The 21,380-nt window shown below is 34.9% G+C and overlaps 2 protein-coding genes across 2 annotated transcripts in view; one reads left to right on the top strand and one right to left on the bottom strand.

Annotated features, from left to right (window-relative positions):
- LOC142356592 (uncharacterized) overlaps positions 1-21,380 on the bottom strand; it is a gene marked incomplete at its 3' end in the record, with an annotated part of 60,870 nt that overhangs the window by 19,394 nt on the left and 20,096 nt on the right. The gene's annotated exons all lie outside the window — the stretch shown is intronic.
- On the top strand, positions 17,141-20,663 carry LOC142356591 (uncharacterized). The gene is made up of 3 exons (XM_075408455.1): positions 17,141-17,338; positions 19,180-19,266; positions 20,177-20,663. Exons 1-3 carry the CDS (start codon positions 17,205-17,207, stop codon positions 20,358-20,360), a joined length of 405 nt encoding a protein of 134 aa, XP_075264570.1. The 5' UTR covers positions 17,141-17,204; the 3' UTR covers positions 20,361-20,663.

Genomic DNA, 21,380 nt, shown 5'->3' with positions numbered 1-21,380 from the left:
TTCTGTGCTCCTTTTATCAGCGCCTTTTCAAATCTGAATGATTGGGTGAAGTCAAAAACTACAATTGGTTGCGCGATGTGGTTAATTGTAATCCACTCATTGTCTCGTAACTCTTGTTAAACAATAACGACTTTCTCTATTTTGTATGGTTCATATGATATTAGTCTCAAAACGGGATTGGCCTCTTCTTTCAGAATAATTGCCACCGGAGACATGTTTAAACTTTGAAGACAATGCTGCAGTTAATGAATTGTTGTGGTAGTTTATCAGGTGGTGAAAACTTTGGTCACCTTTTTTATATAATCAAAAGATAAAACAATTTGATCTAAAACTTAAGAATTGAGTATCATTATATATAAACTGCGCAATAATAGTTTTTTTAAAACAAGTTTTGAGACCAATTAGATGGTTAACAATAAAGAAAAGAAAAAAGATTGAAAAGATACTGGAAAAGAGTTTGCGAACAATTTTAAGTTTCAGTTTTAGAGTGAAGGTTTGGATTTTATGAGCAATCAAACAGTATGCAAGAATTGAAGTAAAATGATTATCTGTGTTGGATTGTTTTTGCTGCATGGTTAGGCGTGTTGCTTCTAAAAATAGCTCAAAAATATGCTCGTCACGTAGAGCTTAATAGTTGGAGATATTCAATTTTTTATCTTAATCAATCAGAAAACAGCAATTTTTGAAAATTAACCTTATGTCTAGTAAGGCGAAAGGAGAGTAACTACAGACAGTATGTGAATGTTTTGTTCTTTTTCTTATTATAACCATTTGGAGAATTCGTTGACAAACAAAAACAATATGAAGTTTGCATTGCGGTTATTGGTTCTTAGTTAATAAATTCAAAACTCGATAAGTTAGTCTGTCACTATTTCTAGAACGACAAAATCGTATTTACTCGTTGTTTAACGATTGTTACAAATAAATGGCTAAGATTCTTCAGAGAAAACAATAAAAAATTTTGTTGATTGTAGATTGGTAAGTGAAAAAAGACTTGGCATGCATTCTGATCAATCAATTGTTTGTAGAAACTGTTTGAAAAACATTCACAAGAAACATTTATCCATTCTTTAATCTTATCTTGAGAAATCTGTGAAATTAAATTTTTTCCTGGCAGCAAGTGAAGGCTTTAATAAAGTGGACTGCTTTGATCATGATATTTCTCTAAAATTGCGTCCATATGAAGGTCTAACTGGCATCGACAATTCATCTCTCGACAAGTATCTAACAGTATCGAAAATTGCACGCTATTATATATGATGCAGGTGGTTTCGTATACGAAGTATAAAACCAAGGAACTTGTTTTTTATATGCTTTCGTGGACAAGCAGCAACTGTTTTATTTGGCAATTGTCGGGAATATTACTTTGCTTATGTATAAAAATTTTTCATCCGTCAAATTTTACCTTATTGTTGTGCTGAGCAGCAAAACGGTTATGTCAGACGTTGAAGGACTTTGTCACAGAAAAGCGAAAATTATTGTTCAAGAATGTGGAATTTGTACTGAGGACTACCTTGACTGCGTGTAATTTTTATCACCAACAAGTTATAGTGAGTTAACAACACAACAAAAGGCAATCTTTCAATTGGTGGAGTAGAAATTTGCACGGTATTGATTGGGACAGAGGAAATTATCCCTATATTTATCTAACACAAATAATTCAAAGCGTTCGCTTGCGGAATTCTGGTGCAATATTCTACGCTTAGGGACCGGAGAAAGTTAATTTTTTGTCAGAGTTGCTTGAATGCTCTGTTATTGATCTAAATTCACCTGAGTGTCCTTCGATATTTGTGAACTACTTTACACAAAATTGTCAAAATCATTCAACTGGCAAAGACAATTTCAACAATTTTTGTGCAAAAGCAAAGGTCATTTTCTATTTCAATTGGTTAACCAATTAGAGAGGAATTGATGGAAGTGGGAAATGGAGGCACGGTTGTCACCGAGTTCAACAAGTTTTTCCTTGATTACGGGGATGGAAATCTGAGTCTTTCAATTTCCAAAGACGAAACCATAAAAACCGGAAAACAGTTTTCACAGAGAAAAGATAAGTTGTTGTCGACTGAGGACAAAATTCAATCATTCACTCATTTAGTATATTATATTGAACATGTTCTGCAGTGGAAAAAGCAGAATGTCAAAACCTCAACCCAGAGAAAGCAGAATGTCAAAACCCTCAACTGGGTGAAGGAAGAAAGATTGCACAAAATTGTTCATTATAACACAACTGAGAGACTCTCTGAGTGCTTTTATGGTTCTTATGAAAGACTTTCTAACTTAATTCATTTGCTAAGAGTTGTTTTGTGTAAATTGATACCCAATTTATACATTTTTTAACAAGTTTTTATTTTGTGTTGAGATGAAAGGAGTAACAGTTGAAAAATTTTGAGCTTGGAAATTTTTCAACCAAACAACTTTGCCACGCTCAGAAGTTGTATTTTTTGTAATATTACTGCCAATATCACTTTCTTTTGTTAAAGTAGCTAAGTTAGAATCAAACTGTGAAGAAACCTCAGTTTGGATATTCATATTGTCACGTTTAATTGGATGCATTTTACCAAATCCAAGACTATGAGTAAAATTACATCTACGCAAGAGAGGGTCTTCATGGCCATTGTAGGGCCCTGAGGTTGCGGCAAAACAAATTTAGTTTTCAAAATGTCGAGTGGAAGAATATTTTACACGAAAATTTACCACACTTTATTTTGATACCGAGAAAATGCAACCAAAATGCATCAAAATGGAGCAAAATCTTATATTGAAAAAGAAAGTAGTGGCAAATCGGCTCGGAATTTTTTTAACCAATCCACTTTGCCACGCTAAGAAGTTGTATTTTTAGTGCAAATGTTTGTAATATTACTGCCAATATCACTTTGTATTGTTAAAGTAGCCAAGTTAGAATCAAACTGTGAAGAAACCTCAGTTTGGATATCCATATTGTCACGTTTAATTGGATGCATTTTACCAAATCCAAGACTATGAGTAAAATTACATCTACGCAAGAGAGGGTCTTCATGACCATTGTAGGGCCCTGAGGTTGCGGCAAAACAAATTTAGTTTTCAAAATGTCGAGTGGAAGAATATTTTACCCGAAAATTAACCACACTTTATTTTGATACCGAGAAAATGCAACCAAAATGCATCAAAATGGAGCAAAATCTTACATTGAAAAAGAAAGTAGTGGCAAATCGGCTCGGAAATTTTTTAACCAAACAACGTTGCCACGCTCAGAAGTTGTATTTTTAGTGCAAATGTTTGTTATATTACTGCTAATATGACTTTGTATTGTTAAGTTAGCCAAGTTAGAAACAAATTGTGAAGATACCTCAGTTTGAATATCCATAATGTCAAGTTTAGTTGGATGCAATTTACCAAATCCAAGACTATGAATAAAATTATATCTACGCAAGATAGGGTCTTCATGGCCATTGTAGGGCCCTGAGGTTGCGGCAAAACAAAATTAATTTTCAAAATGTCAAGTGGAAGAATATTTTACCCGAAAATTAACCAGATTTTATTTTGATACCGAGAAAATGCAACCAATATGCATCAAAATGGAGCAAAATCTTATATTGAAAAATAAAGTAGTGGCAAATCGGCTGGGAAATTTTTTAACGAAAAAACTCGGCCACGCTCAGAAGTTGTATTTTTTTGTGCAAATATTTGTAACATTAGTGCTAAAAACACTTTGTATTGTTATTTTAGGAAAGTTAGAATCAAACTGTGAAAAAAGCTCAGTTTGGATATCCATATTGTCAAGTTTAATTGGATGCAGTTTACCAAATCCAAGACTATGAATAAACTTATATCTACGCAATATAGGGTCTTCATGGCCATTGTAGGGCCCTGAGGTTGCGGCAAAACAAAACTAATTTTCAAAATGTCAAGTGGAAGAATATTTTACCCGAAAATTAACCAGATTTTATTTTGATACCGAGAAAATGCAACCAATATGCATCAAAATGGAGCAAATTCTTATATTGAAAAAGAAAGTAGTGGCAAATCGGCTGGGAAATTTTTTACCCAAACAACTCGGCCACGCTCAGAAGTTGTATTTTTTATGCAAATATTTGTAACATTAGTGCTAATAACACTTTGTATTGTTATTTTAGGAAAGTTAGAATCAAACTGTGAAAAAAGCTCAGTTTGGATATCCATATTGTCAAGTTTAATTGGATGCAGTTTACCAAATCCAAGACTATGGATAAACTTATATCTACGCAAGATAGGGTCTTCATGGCCATTGTAGGGCCCTGAGGTTGCGGCAAAACAAAATTAATTTTCAAAATGTCAAGTGGAAGAATATTTTACCCGAAAATTAACCAGATTTTATTTTGATACCGAGAAAATAAAACCAATATGCATCAAAATGAAGCAAAATCTTATATTGAAAAAAACGTAGTGGCAAATCGGCTCGGGAACTTTTTAACCAAACAACTTTGCCACGCTCAGAAGTTGTATTTTTAGTGCAAATGTTTGTTATATTACTGCTAATATCACTTTGTATTGTTAAATTAGCCAAATTAAAATCAAACTGTGAAGATACTTCAGTTTGGATATCCATAATGTCAAGTTTAGTTGGATGCATTTTACCAAATCCAAGACCATGAATAAAATTATATCTACGCAAGATAGGGTCTTCATGGCCATTGTAAGGCCCTGAGGTTGCGGCAAAACAAAATTAATTTTCAAAATGTCGAGTGAAAGAATATTTTTGCCCGAAAATTAACCACATTATATTTTAATACCGAGAAAATGCAACCAATATGCATCAAAATGAGGCAAAATCTTATATTGAAAAGGAAAGTAGTGGCAAATCGGCTCGGAAATTTTTTAAGCAAACAACTTTTCCACGCTCAGAAGTTGTATTTTTAGTGCAAATGTTTGTTATATTACTGCTAATATCACTTTGTATTGTTAAATTAGCCAAGTTAGAATCAAACTGTGAAGATACCTCAGTTTGGATATCCATAATGTCAAGTTTAGTTGGTTGCATTTTACCAAATCCAAGACTATGAATAAAAATATGTCTACTCAAGATAGGGTCTTCATGGCCGTTGTAGTGCCCTTAGGTTGCGGCAAAACAAAGTTAATTTTCAAAATGTTGAGTGGAAGCACATTTTACCCGAAATTTAACCACATTATATTTTGATACCGAGAAAATGCAACCAATATACATCAAAATGGAGCAAAATCTTGGAGATTTTATCGGAAAGTATGCCTGTTTAGAATTTCTGAACAGCCTTGAAAACTGTCTTTTGATAATGGACGACTCGTGCAAAGAAATTTATAACGACAAAAAGTTGTTAAGTTGGCCACTGCCGGGCGTCACAATGTTATTTACATAAAGCACAATCTTTATCAGCAGAGCGATTGGTCTCGTACAATAGACTTCAACACATCACACATCAATTTGTTCAAATCAGCCCGCGATATTCAACAATTCAAACTTTTAGGTAAGCAGTTAAATCTTGTTAAATTATTGCTATCAATTGGCAACGAAAGAAACGTTTGGGCGTTTGCTTATCGATCTTGATCCAAAAAGTTCTGATTGTTTACAATACTGTTCAAATATTACTGAGCCAGGTCCTACAGTGTTTTATCTTCCATCACATAAAGCAGAAACAACCCCTCTAAATAATGGAAGAGAAAAAAATTTTTCTACACTGAAGCAAATGGTGCATTTGCAACCGAAATAGTTGAGGAAAAACGTGCGTAATTGTGATAGCGATGTTACACTGGTTTTATGTGAATGTCTTCACAATGTTCTGCTGGGTCATGTTAGAGTGAAAGTAAGAGACTTAGAAAAATACAGAAACGACCAGCGTTTTTTCTAACAAAGCCGGTTTTGCATTGTTTCAACTTATTATAAAATTTTGTTTCATCCATTTGAGTTAAACCTTGTCAACTGCTGAAAATTTTTTTTTATTCCAAAAAATTAGTTTATGAAAGAGCAACCGTATTCCGCACAAATTCTGAATGATCCCAGTGTTCAGCATACCGGTGCTCACTTTACCTTTTTGAACCGCATACAACCAAACGAAAAAAAGAGCACCGGCAAATTTTGGATACAAGAGAAACAACTGATCCCACTGAGTTTTCAAAAAAAAAATTGCAAACAAAATTCTTCAAAATCTACACTTGTTACCGCCTTCGAAATTTACCAGGACGGAGAAAAAAAATAATAAATAACCTGATTGAAGAGTCAAAAAAGTTGTTATAGACGCAAATGAAAATTTCATTGTTATCGGAACAGCAACAGAAATAAATGTTTCTTTTGTTTTCTATGATTTGCAACAACCAACTAAAAAACTAAGTAACCCAGATTATTTTCAGGTTCTTGAGAACATAAAAGAAGACTGGGTGATCAACAGCAATGCTAAAATTGCGATCCGGAAAAGAACTAAGAGAATTGCCAAGGGACAAAAAGTGGGAAATATTTCACCAAAAGGAATCAAGCAAAAAGAAACCAGTCAATTACTTACAGAAGAATCCTCAGACGCCGGAAGTGGTTTCGAAAATTCAAAAGAAAACAGAAGTCGGGAGGAGGAGAAAAATTGAGAGTCTTTCGACAAATGAGAAGAAATTGCTTGAGTTAAAATATACGAAAGGTCCCGCAGCATACGGAAGCGTAAGAAACCTACAAAAAAGCCGAATTTGGAACCAAGTAGAGTGAAATTATTTCTGGAAGGCCAAAATGCCCACACAAAGCATATGAAATATAAAAAAAATTCCATAACTGAAATTCATTGCCTACGATATAAAACGATTATTGCCTAAAATAGAAAAAAAAACTGGTCGCTAGACTTGGCTGATGTGGATAAACTAGCAAATGAAAACAAAGATGTAGATTAATTGATGGTTGCGGTTGATTGTCTCTAATGTTATCTACGTGTCAAGCCCTTGGAATCATAGTACTCCAAAACAACAGCCAATGCATAAAAGCGAATCATAAAAAACACGCGACCTGACAAAATGTTGGTAGATGCTGGTACAGAATTTCAGGACTCTTTCAGCACTCTGGGTCAGAGGCATTAAATTGAGGTTTTTAAAACTTTAAGCGAGAAAAAATCCGCATTTGCGGAAAGAAATATAAGATCGCTCAACAATTCGATATACAAGTATTTAGATGACAAACGGACATACTTCAGTATTAATCAACTGCAGAGCTTTGTACAAGCCATTAACTGTAGAGTCAACAAGGTAACGAAATTGGCGCCTAAAAAAAGACCAAGAAAGACGTGCCTTACTTGTTATCATTAACTTTTAATGCGTCAGCAACACTAGTTCGTCAACTAAAGTTTTAGGCTGGGGACTGTGTGCGAATATCAAAAGCGGATCTTCCTTTTAGAAAAGGATTTAAGCAAACAATTACCAAGGAAATTTTGGAGATTTACGATCTACCTACAACAAATCCCCCGACTTATAGTCTCATTGACGCATCTCAGGAGCCAGTTAAAGGAACTTTTTATAAATTAGAGTAGGTCAAAATTAGAGCCAACACACAGAATTGTTTTCAGCAACCTGGAATACAAAAGAAACTGTTATCAAAAAATTTTCAGTCAATTCAAATTTTCAGTCAATTCAGTTTCACCATAATTTTCAGGACACTATCGACAACGAGGCAGTGGTCTTGGGGCCTTAGCAGCAGGTATTGGCAGGGCCGCATTGCCGATTGAAAGAAAATTTTTTCGGCTGGTAGCCAAAAATATTCGATCTGAACTAATTGTTCAAGCAAATCCTGAGCTAGTAGACGTAGTTATAAAGAAAAAATCTCCAAAGCAAGCTATAAAATTGACTTAACAAAAAACTGTAAGGAAACAAGGGGGGATCAAAAACAGGGAGAATCCGTAAATTGTAAACAAGCAGTGAAGATCCAGACATTCGTAAGAAGACGCCTTTAACGAGAAGTCAGTCAAATTTCTTTTCTAAAGTTCTAAAAGATTACTAGTTTACTGCCCGCAGAGGCAACACAGACAACACTTGATTCGTTTAAAACACAGCCACTCTTTGTTACATTTGACAAAGTTTTTACTCAAAAAATTGGGCCATCATATTCCCCGGACGGTCTAATTATTGAATTTGAAGTTTGAGTGACAGTAACAATCTCATAGATTTAGAAAGACTTTTCCTTTAAATTAAATGTAACATCTCCTGAAAAAATGACGGCGATTTAAAGAAAGGCACTGACGCTGCAAATTCAGACGTGCCATACTTAAGCAACAACGCGCTACATTTTTATTTTTTTCAGAAAGCACTTCATCTGCTAATGATGTTAAAATTTCCAACACAAACGGAAACAATGCACACAAAGCATTCTTTGAACCGGTTTTTTGTCAGGAAAAAAAACAAAAAACGCATGGCTAGTGTGTCAGGCATATTATTACGAGGACGAGTCAGCGAAAATTGACGGCCACCGGCGGTCGCGCGGACGACGTTGTGGCCAGAAAATCTCTTGTAGCTAAATCCCAGGAAAACTATTTTTATTGGAAAACTGGCGAGTGACATTTTAACTTGTGATAAACACTTAATTAGTGGTTACATTGCGAATTTCTTTTAGAATGTTACGAATGATTTTCTCGTGATTTCCGAGTCCAAAAAACATTACAAAATTAAAATAATTGAGGCTAATCTGTACGTTAGAAAAATGACTATAGCGGATCATGTTTTGACGACAATTGAGAAAACTCTACTAAGAACACCTGCAGTGTATTGCTATAGAGAAGTATTGCCGAGAAGTTTTTCTAGCCACAACTGCAATGAGAAGTTGGAACCATGAGGATATTTCTTCGAAAGAGTCAGTACGACGTATGGTAATTGCAATTACAACAAATCAAGCATACCTCGGAACTAATGTAACTAACCCTTTTCACTACCAGAAATTTAATTTGAGCCCATTTGTTGTTTATAGAAATGGTCAACCTATTATTGGAATTCCGGTCTCATCAAATTTTAACCACCGCATTTACTTCAATACTCTGGAAGCCTTAGATTTTCTTGACAAAAGCGGGAACGGCATAACTCTGGATAACTATCCCAATCACTTTGTTTTAGCTTTTGACTTAACTTCAACGCACGAAACTTCTCACAATTTCAATCGTCCAGAACTTGCTCAATTTCAGTTCAACTTACATTTGAGGGAGCATTGGCAGCCAACGTAGAAATTCTGTTTCTGGGTGAAAGAAACTTAACGTTTTATGTCAATTAGGAACGAAAGATGACAAAAGCTCATTTATAACCTACCGCAGAGTAGGAAAGTGATGAAATACGCTGTTTGTTGGGAAAATATATTCACTTGAAATTTTTTTCATAGAGTTTCTGCAGCGGACAATTTCCCGAAGCTAACAAGAGAAGGATTTATCATAGTCAATGCTTCACCGTCTCAACAATCAGGAAGTCATTGGATGGTTCTTTTGTTTCAAGAAAACAAAATTTATTTGTCAGATCTGCTTGGAATCGCGATACAAAACTTCCAATTATTGTATTGCCGACTGGTAAAATTTTACAATGAAGTAACTAAAATACTCAAACCAAGACCAATTCGAAACCAAAACTCAAAATTCTGTGGACTTTTTTGCTTTTATATTGCGCGTGTGATGTTTGGATATAAATATCTTTTGATGTTGGATATGAACAATAATGATTTGCTACGCTTTGCTAAGCATGTGCTCTAACTTTTTTAATTAACACTTTTTGCCCAATTTTTTCTTCAAAGACAACAGAACAAGACAATTAATTATTCGAAGATTTCAATTCCATATTAAAATTTATCAAAATCGAACTATTATCGACATGCAAACAAACAAAGCCACTAATTAATAAATCAAGTATTTTGCAAAGCTCACCAAACACACCACTAATTTAAAAACTGTAAAATCTATCAATCGTACAAGTAGGCAAATTTAATTTGCGTTTGAACATCCTGTGTCATTATCAGGTTGACATTTGGTAATTTTTTGGTATAATTTGAAACAATTAGGTTGTGCTGATCGTTGTAACTGACTGCCTTTTAAAATTTTTTCATCACTTCGCCATAATGCACTGGTTGAGCAGACTCCCGAATGAGCAGTTGAAAACAAGTGAAGAGATATGGTTTAGAAGACGTATCTTTGTAGGACTGGGTTAATTTATCAACAGCAGCAATGACATGGTCAGGAAATTGTTGTATTTTGCAATGATCTTCATTTTCGTGCTGGCTGTATGAGATGATTTTTGTAAGATTAGAATCAAATTGAGGTTCACTATTGCAAAAAATATCAAAAAAGTTTTTGGAATTGTCGAAAGTTTTCATTTGTACGTTCAAACATTGCTTCTACCATCTTCTTTTGCTATTTAATTCTCTATTCATTCTCTGAGGCTCTTTTGATTTTTTGAATCTGCTGCTACGAATTTTACCATTCGTTTCTAAACTGGAACCATGTTGGAGCTTCCTTTTGCCAGAGCTGCTCTGGTCGTCCCTAAACTAAGAGAGAGTCACTCTTCTGATAGCATCAATATTTTGATAGCATCGACGAGTCAGCGAAAATTGACGGCCACCGACGGTCGCGCGGACGACGTTGTGGCCAGAAAATCTCTTGTCGCTAAATCCCAGGAAAAATATTTTTATTGGAAAACTGGCGAGTGACATTTTAACTTGTGATAAACACTTAATTAGTAATTACATTGCGAATTTCATTTAGAATGTTACGAATGATTTTCTCGTGATTTCCGAGTCCAAAAAACATTACAAAATTAAAATAATTGAGGCTAATCTGTACGTTAGAAAAATGACTATAGCGGATCATGTTTTGACGACGATTGAGAAAACTCTACTAAGAACACCTGCAGTGTATCGCTATAAAGAGGTATTGCCGAGAAGTTTTTTAGCTACAACTGCAATGAGAAGTTGGAACTATGAGGATATTTCTTCGAAAGAGTCAGTACGACGTATGGTAATTTCAATTACAACAAATCAAGCATACCTCGGAACTAATGTAACTAACCCTTTTCACTACTAGAAATTTAATTTGAGCCCATTTGTTGTTTATAGAAATGGTCAACCTATTATTGGAATTCCGGTCTCATCGAATTTGAACCACCACATTTACTTCAATACTCTGGAAGCCTTAGTTTTTCTTGAAAAAACGGGAACGGCATAACTCTGGATAACTATCCCAATCACTTTGTTTTAGCTTTTGACTTAACTTCAACGCACGAAACTTCTCATATTTTCATTCGTCCAGATTTTGCTTAATTTCAGTTCAACTTACATTTGAGGGAGCATTGGCAGCCAACGTAGAAATTCTGTTTCTGGGTGAAAGAAACCTAACGTTTTATGTCAATTAGGAACGAAAGGTGACAAAAACTCATTTATAACCTACCCCAGAGGAGGAAAGTGATGAAATACGCTGTTTGTTGGGAAAATATATTCACTTGAAATTTTTTTCATAGAGTTTCTGCAGCGGACAATTTCCCAAAGCTAACAAGAGAAGGATTCATCATAGTCAATGCTTCAGCGTCTCAACAATCAGGAAGTCATTGGATGGTTCTTTTGTTTCAAGAAAACAAAGTTTATTTGTCAGATCTGCTTGGAATCGCGATACAAAAGTTCCAATTATTGTATTGCCGACTGGTAAAATTTTACAATGAAGTAACTAAAAGACTCAAACCAAGACCAATTCAAAACCAAAACTCAAAATTCTGTGGACTTTTTTGCTTTTATATTGCGCGTGTGATGTTTGCATATAAATATCTTTTGATGTTGAATATGAACAATAATGATTTGCTACGCTTTGCTAAGCATGTGCTCTAACTTTTTTAATTAACACTTTTTGCCCAATTTTTTCTTCAAAGTCCACAGAACAAGACAATTAATTATTCGAAGATTTCAATTCCATATTAAAATTTACCAAAATCAAACTATTATCAACATGCAAACAAACAAAGCCACTAATTAATAAATCAAGTATTTTGCAAAGCTCACCAAACACACCACTAATTTAAAAACTGTAAAATCTATCAATCGTACAAGTAGGCAAATTTAATTTGCGTTTGAACATCCTGTGTCATTATCAGGTTGACATTTGGTAATTTTTTGGTATAATTTGAAACAGTTAGGTTGTGCTGATCGTTGTAACTGACTGCCTTTTAAAATTTTTTCATCACTTCGCCATAATGCACTGGCTGAGCAGACTCCCGAATGAGCAGTTGAAAACAAGTGAAGAGATATGGTTTAGAAGACGTATCTTTGTAGGACTGGGTTAATTTATCAACAGCAGCAATGACATGGTCAGGAAATTGTTGTATTTTGCAATGATCTTCATTTTCGTGCTGGCTGTATGAGATGTTTTTTGTAAGATTAGAATCAAATTGAGGTTCACTATTGCAAAAAATATCAAAAAAGTTTTTGGAATTGTCGAAAGTTTTCATTTGTACGTTCAAACATTGCTTCTACCATCTTCTTTTGCTATTTAATTGGTGCTGTGTTTGGTGAGCTTTTAAATTAGTGGTGTGTTTGGTATTACATTTGAGGGAACATTGGCAGCCAACGTAGAAATTCTGTTTCTGGGTGAAAGAAACCTAACGTTTTATGTCAATTAGGAACGAAAGGTGACAAAAACTCATTTATAACCTACCCCAGAGGAGGAAAGTGATGAAATACGCTGTTTGTTGGGAAAATATATTCACTTGAAATTTTTTTCATAGAGTTTCTGCAGCGGACAATTTTCCAAAGCTAACAAGAGAAGGATTCATCATAGTCAATGCTTCACCGTCTCAACAATCAGGAAGTCATTGGATGGTTCTTTTGTTTCAAGAAAACAAAGTTTATTTGTCAGATCTGCTTGGAATCGCGATACAAAACTTCCAATTATTGTATTGCCGACTGGTAAAATTTTACAATGAAGTAACTAAAGTACTCAAACCAAGACCAATTCAAAACCAAAACTCAAAATTCTGTGGACTTTTTTGCTTTTATATTGCGCGTGTGATGTTTGGATATAAATATATTTTGATGTTGAATATGAACAATAATGATTTGCTACGCTTTGCTAAGCATGTGCTCTAACTTTTTTAATTAACACTTTTTGCCCAATTTTTTCTTCAAAGTCAACAGAACAAGACAATTAATTATTCGAAGATTTCAATTCCATATTAAAATTTATCAAAATCGAACTATTATCAACATGCAAACAAACAAAGCCACTAATTAATAAATCAAGTATTTTGCAAAGCTCACCAAACACACCACTAATTTAAAAACTGTAAAATCTATCAATCGTACAAGTAGGCAAATTTAATTTGCGTTTGAACATCCTGTGTCATTATCAGGTTGACATTTGGTAATTTTTTCGTATAATTTGAAACAGTTAGGTTGTGCTGATTGTTGTAACTGACTGCCTTTTAAAATTTTTTCATCACTTCGCCATAATGCACTGGTTGAGCAGACTCCCGAATGAGCAGTTGAAAACAAGTGAAGAGATATGGTTTAGAAGACGTATCTTTGTAGGACTGGGTTAATTTATCAACAGCAGCAATGACATGGTCAGGAAATTGTTGTATTTTGCAATGATCTTCATTTTCGTGCTGGCTGTATGAGATGATTTTTGTAAGATTAGAATCAAATTGAGGTTCACTATTGCAAAAAATATCAAAAAAGTTTTTGGAATTGTCGAAAGTTTTCATTTGTACGTTCAAACATTGCTTCTACCATCTTCTTTTGCTATTTAATTCTCTATTCATTCTCTGAGGCTCTTTTGATTTTTTGAATCTGCTGCTACGAATTTTACCATTCGTTTCTAAACTGGAACCATGTTGGAGCTTCCTTTTGCCAGAGCTGCTCTGGTCGTCCCTAAACTAAGAGAGAGTTACTCTTCTGATAGCATCAATAATTTCACCCACTTGCTCCAACTCTTGCATAGAGAGAGTGAGTTCTTGGTTGAAATGAAACTCATGGTCTCGCGAAACTCATTTGAAAATTTCCAGCGTTATATAAGTTCCAGTATTATCATATGTTTTCACAGAGGCACATTGTGACCACACTTTGTCTTTGATAATAAAAAAATAAGTGTTCAAACATGTGCAAGAGGGCAAAGAAAGTTAAACTCGACTGACCAATCAGAGAAGTTGAGGCGACCACACTGAATTAATTATGGTGATAAAAGAGACCACACCTTGTCTTTGATCATAAAACAACACGTTTTGAAACATATGCAAAACGGTAATAAAACTTAAACTCGACTGACCAATTAGAAAAGCGGAGACGACCACAATCAATTGCTTATGGTATTAAAACAGACAAGACGTGTTGAAACATATGCAGAACGGCAATAAAACTTAAACTCGACTGACCAATCAGAGAGGCGGATACGACTACACTGAATTGCTTATCGTAATAAAAGAGACCGCACCTTGTCTTCGATAATAAAACAACACGTGTTGAAACATATGTAAAACGGTAATAAAGCTTAAACTCGACTGACCAATCAGAGAGGTGGAGACCAAAACTTGCCAACAAAAAAATTCAAAAACGAATGTTGTCACATGCACCAGACTAAAAATCTTCAGTCAGCTTTTAATCAATCAGACGTTCGCAAAATAAAACCAAATTAGATAAAAAAAAAAATAAACGAACACTGTAGACATACAGCTATAGTTATTGTTAGAGTTATGAAACTAAAAGGAGAACAAAAACCGAACGGCAAAACTCTTTATTAAAGTAAAGAAAGAGCAGATTTTCCTTCACAATAAAATGAGAAGTTAGTATTTTAGGTATATACGGGAAATAGTCTGCTCATTCTATTGCCTGACGTACGCAGTAAGGATCAGTCGGACATCAATTTTTCCCGTTGAAATTTTGTCATTTTTATAATTTCCCCAGATTTACACTATATTACGTGATCACATCTGCATTATCCCTCAAAAACCTTGTGTTACACAATTTACCGGTCTCCACTTGTTGTCATTCACAATTCAAAACAATTTGTGCATAATGGAATTGCTTTTTGTGGAAGTATTTTGCACGAAATTTTAACTCTCTCGTCATTTAAACGTGGTATCTGAATTGCTGTACCGCACACTTTCAAACACTTTCTGAGTACCGTTTTGGAACATTTCATATAGTTTTGAGCATTTATTTCGTCCATTTCATACGTATATTACTTCCTTATTCTCTGCAAAATTTCATTCTTTTCACACACTCCCTTATCTGGGATAACATATGGTCAACCAAACTAGCAAATGAAAACCAGATTTCGGATCAATACAACTAAAATTTGACTCCATTTCGTTTTACTGTCGATATATTAGATAAAACTTATCAAGAGATTGAAATAAAGAAAAGGACTAAAAAAGGGTTTAAGAATTTAGGGCTTAATTTAGGGTTTAAGAAGAAGGGCTTAATGGACCCCATGAAATTGCAAAATATATACAAGTTTTTCAATGATTCCAGTAAACTGTGAAATTTTAACAAGTTTTATTCCCCGCCCAAAATAGCTGGAAATATCATAAGTTTTTGCCCACCGAATAAGTTTGGCAAAATTTCACAAGTTTTTCTCACCGCACAAAATTGACAAAATTTTACAAGTTTCTGCCCCCACAAATTTGAGAAAATTTTACAAGTTTTTGTCCCTCCGGCAAAATTGAGAGACAAAATTTTTCGACCTCAAAAATGTACCGCACGATTCGTCACGGGGGGACTCCCCCGCCCCCATGACAAAACGTTATGCACGATTAATCTTGGGGGGCGTCCCCCCGTGACAATACGTGCATTTTAGTATAAGAAAGAAAGAGAGAAAGAAAGAAAGAAAGAAAGAAAGAAAGAAAGAAAGAAAGAAAGAAAGAAAAAAGAGAGTTAGAGATAGAGGTAGTAATTATCGCAGTTTTTTATTTTTCTTTTCGGAATTGAATTCTACACTTGAAAAGCTTTCTAACGGCTCCACTTTTATTATTCCAGAATGCGTAGAAAAATGTCCGATTGTGGCTGGATAAAAGAAATCAGTCTGCAATATCGTTCCCTACGCTTTCTTTGAAAATGTCGTATCAATTTAGTCATAAAACAAGCTGTTTTGATTTATGATGCACCGTGTCGAATTCTTGGCATATATGGAGGTCATAGCTAAGTTTGGATTGCTGATGTTCATACCTAGTATTACAAATAAGCAATACTGAGAGAGTGAATTCATAGTTTTGCTTTTGGTTGAAGAGCTTAGATAGTTCTGTATGCTTTATTAACAAAAACATCAACTAACAGTATATTTTTTTCTAATTTAAACTGCTTCCTTTTCCTCTTAAAATTGTATCAATGAAATATAGTTTCATTAAATTTTGAAATCAAAAGAAAAAACTTTTTTTTCGAATATGGTTCTGGAAACAGCGTCAAAGGAACTAAAAACGCAGCCAAGGAATATGGATTTTGGAGATAATTACCGGGCGGGCAACTTTGGAATCAAAATGGGCAAAGTAATTATTCCAAAATACCAGTGTTGGGCGAGGCGTTCTTTCATAATGAGTATACTATGTCTTCTTCTAACCGGATTAGGACAGCTTACAATTTCGATTTACTTCAGCAGAGAAGGTGAGAGCATTTTACAGAAGGTCTATGTCGGTTTTGCTTGGCCTACAGCTGGTTTGTGGTTCGTATTCGCCATTGTTAATTTACGTCACGCATTCAACTTCACCCAACTGGAACATCCAATCAGATGGCTTTTAGTAAAGAGTCTCTTCAGTCAAAATTTTGCGTCTCCGTGAAACGAAATTTGAAAGCCATGATAAGAAACATACTTAAAAAATTAGAAATATTCATGATCTATCCATGATCAATATGCACGAACTTGCGAGACCTGTGCATGCTTTTCAAGAACCAGCATCTTGACAAAACTCATCTAGACAAGTTAACAAAGACTATCAGCAAGACCTTCCAAGTGGTACAAAATAATTCACATCTGAAAAAGATCTAGCTTTAAAGAGTAAGATTATACAAGAACTATAACGATTTATAAGCAAGAATTATCATATCGTGTATCCAAAGATTCAACTCCGTTTTATTAACCCATTTGAGCTGCTTTTTTCTTGTAAAATTTAAAAAAAAATTACAAAAGAATCTGTTCATATGGAGGTGAGCCAAGATGATGAAAAGGATGTTTTTATGTCATTATTATGCTTTTTACCGCTAATCTGTTAATACTATTCGAACAGCGAAGAGACTCTTTGATAATTTCTTTTCTTACATGTATACGATATTTCTGGATGCTTGTTCAACTAGCCCTTTTGTTCAACAGTTTTGTCCTCATTCTCTTCTGGTTGGGTGGCATATTTTACGGTACAGCCTGTCAGGGACCTCGCACTCTTTGTATACTGTCAGGTGAGTAATCAGAAGTAGATTACACTAATTGAACATGTTTTGGTTTTAAATAGAAATTTTTGCTTAAGACTATTTCTGTCTGTGCTCTAGCTGTGCTTTTTCATTCATTTCTTGGCATTTAAGGTTAGAAAACTTTTGTATCTTTTTAATACGTTGACAAACGGCCATTATTTTTGACGTCATGTCGTCATATTTCACAGCAGGTAGTCAAACTCTCTGACGTCAAAAAAAAAGTCGCCGAAAAAACCATTTCCAATCAATGATGCCAAAAATTTCCTACTAAGTGTTGTTGCTGTTTTCCCTCTCTTCTAAAGTAAGGCGTGGACCATTGAACATAATTTGTGGGCTTTGAGAGAGATCACTGCATGTCTAAATGCAGTGGTCGAGGGACATGTAAACACTGAGACTTTTAGATATTTGATCTGATGTGAATACTTTCTAAACTCAAAGACATAAACTCTGGGTTGATCTTTACTTAGTGTGAACATAATTATTATTGATATTCAGCGTACAATATAGGCATATGCTCGAGACTAGACAAATCACTCCGATATGTTTTACTGTTTTCTCTGCCTTTGGATTCTTTTGGAATAAGTCAAACCGAGGAAAACTTTTTAAGACCAACAAAGGGACTTCGCAATTAAATTGGTTATCATGAATTAGGTCATCAACACAACAGATTAGCAGTATAATTAATCAAATATCAGCAGTCCGTTTCTTTTCTTCACAGCAAGAAGTAGGCCTCTATTACAATTTGCTTTTGTTCTCCTCACTTAGGTCAGGTAAGAACGAAAACTTGTGAAAGGAGGAATTAACATAGCTAGAGTGCAAGAAAACGGTGGTGGTCAAGCAAGCCGATAGACAAGCAAGCCGAATTTGGAAAATGATGTCAAGTAAGCCGAAAAATTTTGGGATACCGCTATTTTAAGTTGCCCTTGGCGGGCCGGTGGGCGTGCTTCGAGCGCGTGGCGGCTTCGCCGCGATAACCGGCCAGCGGTTTCCGGATTACATCTCACAGCGGATGAGAGGCATGGCCATGGAAAGCGGTCCGCTTATGCCCGTACCCACTAGATGTCTAAAAATTGACGTATTTTTGTTTCTTTAGTGCATTGGAATACATTATGCAGAATAATACTATGCGCAGTGTTGATTGTAACGGTTAACAAGGTATTATTTCTGATAGATAACATAAATACTGCACAACTTTCGGCTTGCTTTTATGTCGGCTTACTTTTACTTGGGCTTACTTTGCGTTCACCTAAGAAAACAGTCTCACAAATGACCGCTCAGTTTTGAGAAAATAAGGGCGTTGTGCATTTAATTGATACAAAATTTTTTCGGGTATTGATTTGAATGAATTTTCAACGTATTTTATAACCCACTGATTCTTTCAACGGCTGCTAATTTGAGGTTTTTTCTTCAAAAAATACAGTAGAAGTTCTTTAATAGAGAAAATTTTTTGTACAAAATGTTTGACTTCCATTTTCTATTCGTCAAGCCGTCATAACATTATAAATGAAATCGGGTCTCCCCATTCCAACATAGTCGCTTTTCAAGCAATATTTAATTGACTCGATTTAAATGAAAAGCAGAAAAGTGAAAATAACATAAACCAAGAGCATTACATGACTCTGTACCTATTTTGGCAGATCACAATCCCCTCATCTCTAAATGCTCATGCTTATAAAATCTTGCCTAAACTGCAATCTTATTTGATTCATAGTCTCTTTGATAACTCAAAAAAGAAAGAAATGTATTTCGGTAAATGACACAAACGACGACTTTTTTAAAAAATATTGACAACTGTAATTGACAGTCACTGATTTGTATGTTTGCACAAGTATTGAGTTGATGTGCTTGAATGTTCTCTCTTTCCTGGGATGGCTCACAATGCTCACTCTACAAAGTGGTCCTGTATTCGCTGAACGGTAAGCCAGTTCCATCACTATTACTATAATCCAATAATTATTTGACGTTTTTTAATATGCTTCATTTTGCAAATATAATTTATGTATTTTAACTGCTGCTACTTGGTCCGTTGCGCATGTTTTATATATGGGATTTTGCTTGGTTCTTTGCTCTTTTATCAGAATTCATATTATATGACCTTGGAGCTGAATCCAAATGAAATGAAAGGAAATTTTTAAATTTCAAAACCCTTGAAAAGATACCGGACGGAGAGGATTTAATAAAAGCTTTTTTGTTCGTGGTAACTTCCATTTGGTCAGGGCGATTGACATACCACAAAGAATCTTAGTACATCTTTTCACTTGAGCCAAAAAGATCTCATAATACATAATACAATAAGCATTTTTTTCATGTAGCTTTTCCAAACTGTTGCAGAAAGTCAGAAAATGGTTCCAAGGTTCAGGACCTTGACTTGAGAAGACCATGATCGATCGACAGCTGGTATCCCGGGTCGCGATGTCAGCGCCTTTTCGGCACATTTTTTGTAAGAAATGCGCTGAATGCGTTGAAATTAAGTTTTAAAAAATGCGTTGAAATTATTTTTTTTTAAAAATGCGCTGAATGCGTTGAAGTTAATTTTAAAAAATGCACTCGATGCGCTGAAATGCTCTGCGGTTTTGAAATTTCAGAGCATATTCAGCGTATTACATAAAAAATTTCAACACATCTCTTACATAACTTTCAGCACTTTTTCCAGCGTATTTTTCCACATGGAAAGACCATGCTCGACCCAAACAGCCTCTGATTGGCTGCCGCATAGAAACATAATGATTATTTGGGAGAAAGTATATAAAAATATGGTGATTTCTATATTATGCATTTTGATTTCTTATTGCTATCTGTGGTATTAATAGAATTCCTTTTGTTCAGGTGGAATATTGTGTGGTGTGGGAGTTGCCCATGGACTGCGGGGGAGTACCTTGCACCTGGAGTACCTGACCCTCCCTCTCTGAAGGGTCTAATAAGGGTGGGGGGAGTGGCCGTGGAAGTAAATGATGTAGTGCAGGATGTCACTGGTGCAATTGTCCAAATAGCTGATGCAATCGATGCTTAATAGAACTTAACAATCTACTTCTATTCATGTATCTGGTGCCTAACTTTGAATTGGAAAATTTTTGCTCACATTTATTAAAGCACTTAGTCAAAAATCAAGTTTGTGTGGGCGTGAATCCGTGAGTGGGTGCGGGTGCCACTTTGAAGTTTCTCCTTGCATGTCGCTTCCTATAAAAACATTGTGACGGTAAATCTATATTTGTCTTTTTCTCAACAGTTCTTGCTGCCTCGTCTTGTCGGAAAAAAAATAATTGGAGAGCAATATCTACCCTCTTGGGTTTGAATGGCACCCAGGTTGAAGTCCCATATGGAAGCAAGTATGTCCAGACCGTCCCCTCCGGAAGGTGCCTATATCCAGACTTTCGTGCGTTCAACAGACTTTTGTGCGTTCACCACCCTAGTGATCGAAGAATTTATAATCTTGCAAGAGTCTTGCAAGCAATATTGCAAGGGAATGCATACTTCTTGAAAGCATCTTGCAAAATTCTTGCAAGATTTGAATCCATCTTGCAAGATTCTTGCAAGATTTGAATCCAACTTGCAAGATTCTTGCAAGATTATAAATCAATCTTGCAAGAATCTTGCAAGATTTTAAATCCATTTTTTTCTCACCTGCAGGAATGATGACGCTGAATACGACAATGGCAATGATGAAATAGCTAATTTCTGTCGGAAATTTCTCAAAGTCAAGTTAACAACCGACTTTTTGAGATTTTCCAGTATGATCTGTTTTTTATACCCTCCTCCTTTTGCATTCCGGGCTTGGGACCGGCAGTGGCGGAGTTACGATAATAGCTATTGGAGAATTGAGCAGAACACTAGGTAAAACCTAGGCTTGAAAACATCAGTCAACATCAGTGATAATTATATTCAACATTGAAACTAGGTTAAAAATTAAAGTATAATAAAATGATGATACTAAAAGAATCATGAATATAAGAGCGAATGCTAATATTAATAAAATGAAAACCAATAGTAAAAATAATATAAAAAGCATTTATAATAATAATTAAAATAATAA

Source organism: Convolutriloba macropyga, unplaced genomic scaffold (genome assembly GCF_964194025.1).
Source record: "Convolutriloba macropyga unplaced genomic scaffold, txConMacr16.3 SCAFFOLD_810, whole genome shotgun sequence".
NCBI classification, from domain to species: Eukaryota; Metazoa; Xenacoelomorpha; order Acoela; family Convolutidae; genus Convolutriloba; species Convolutriloba macropyga.
The sequence above is the reverse complement of the archived record's forward strand: the minus strand, read 5'-3'. Positions and strand labels throughout refer to the sequence as shown.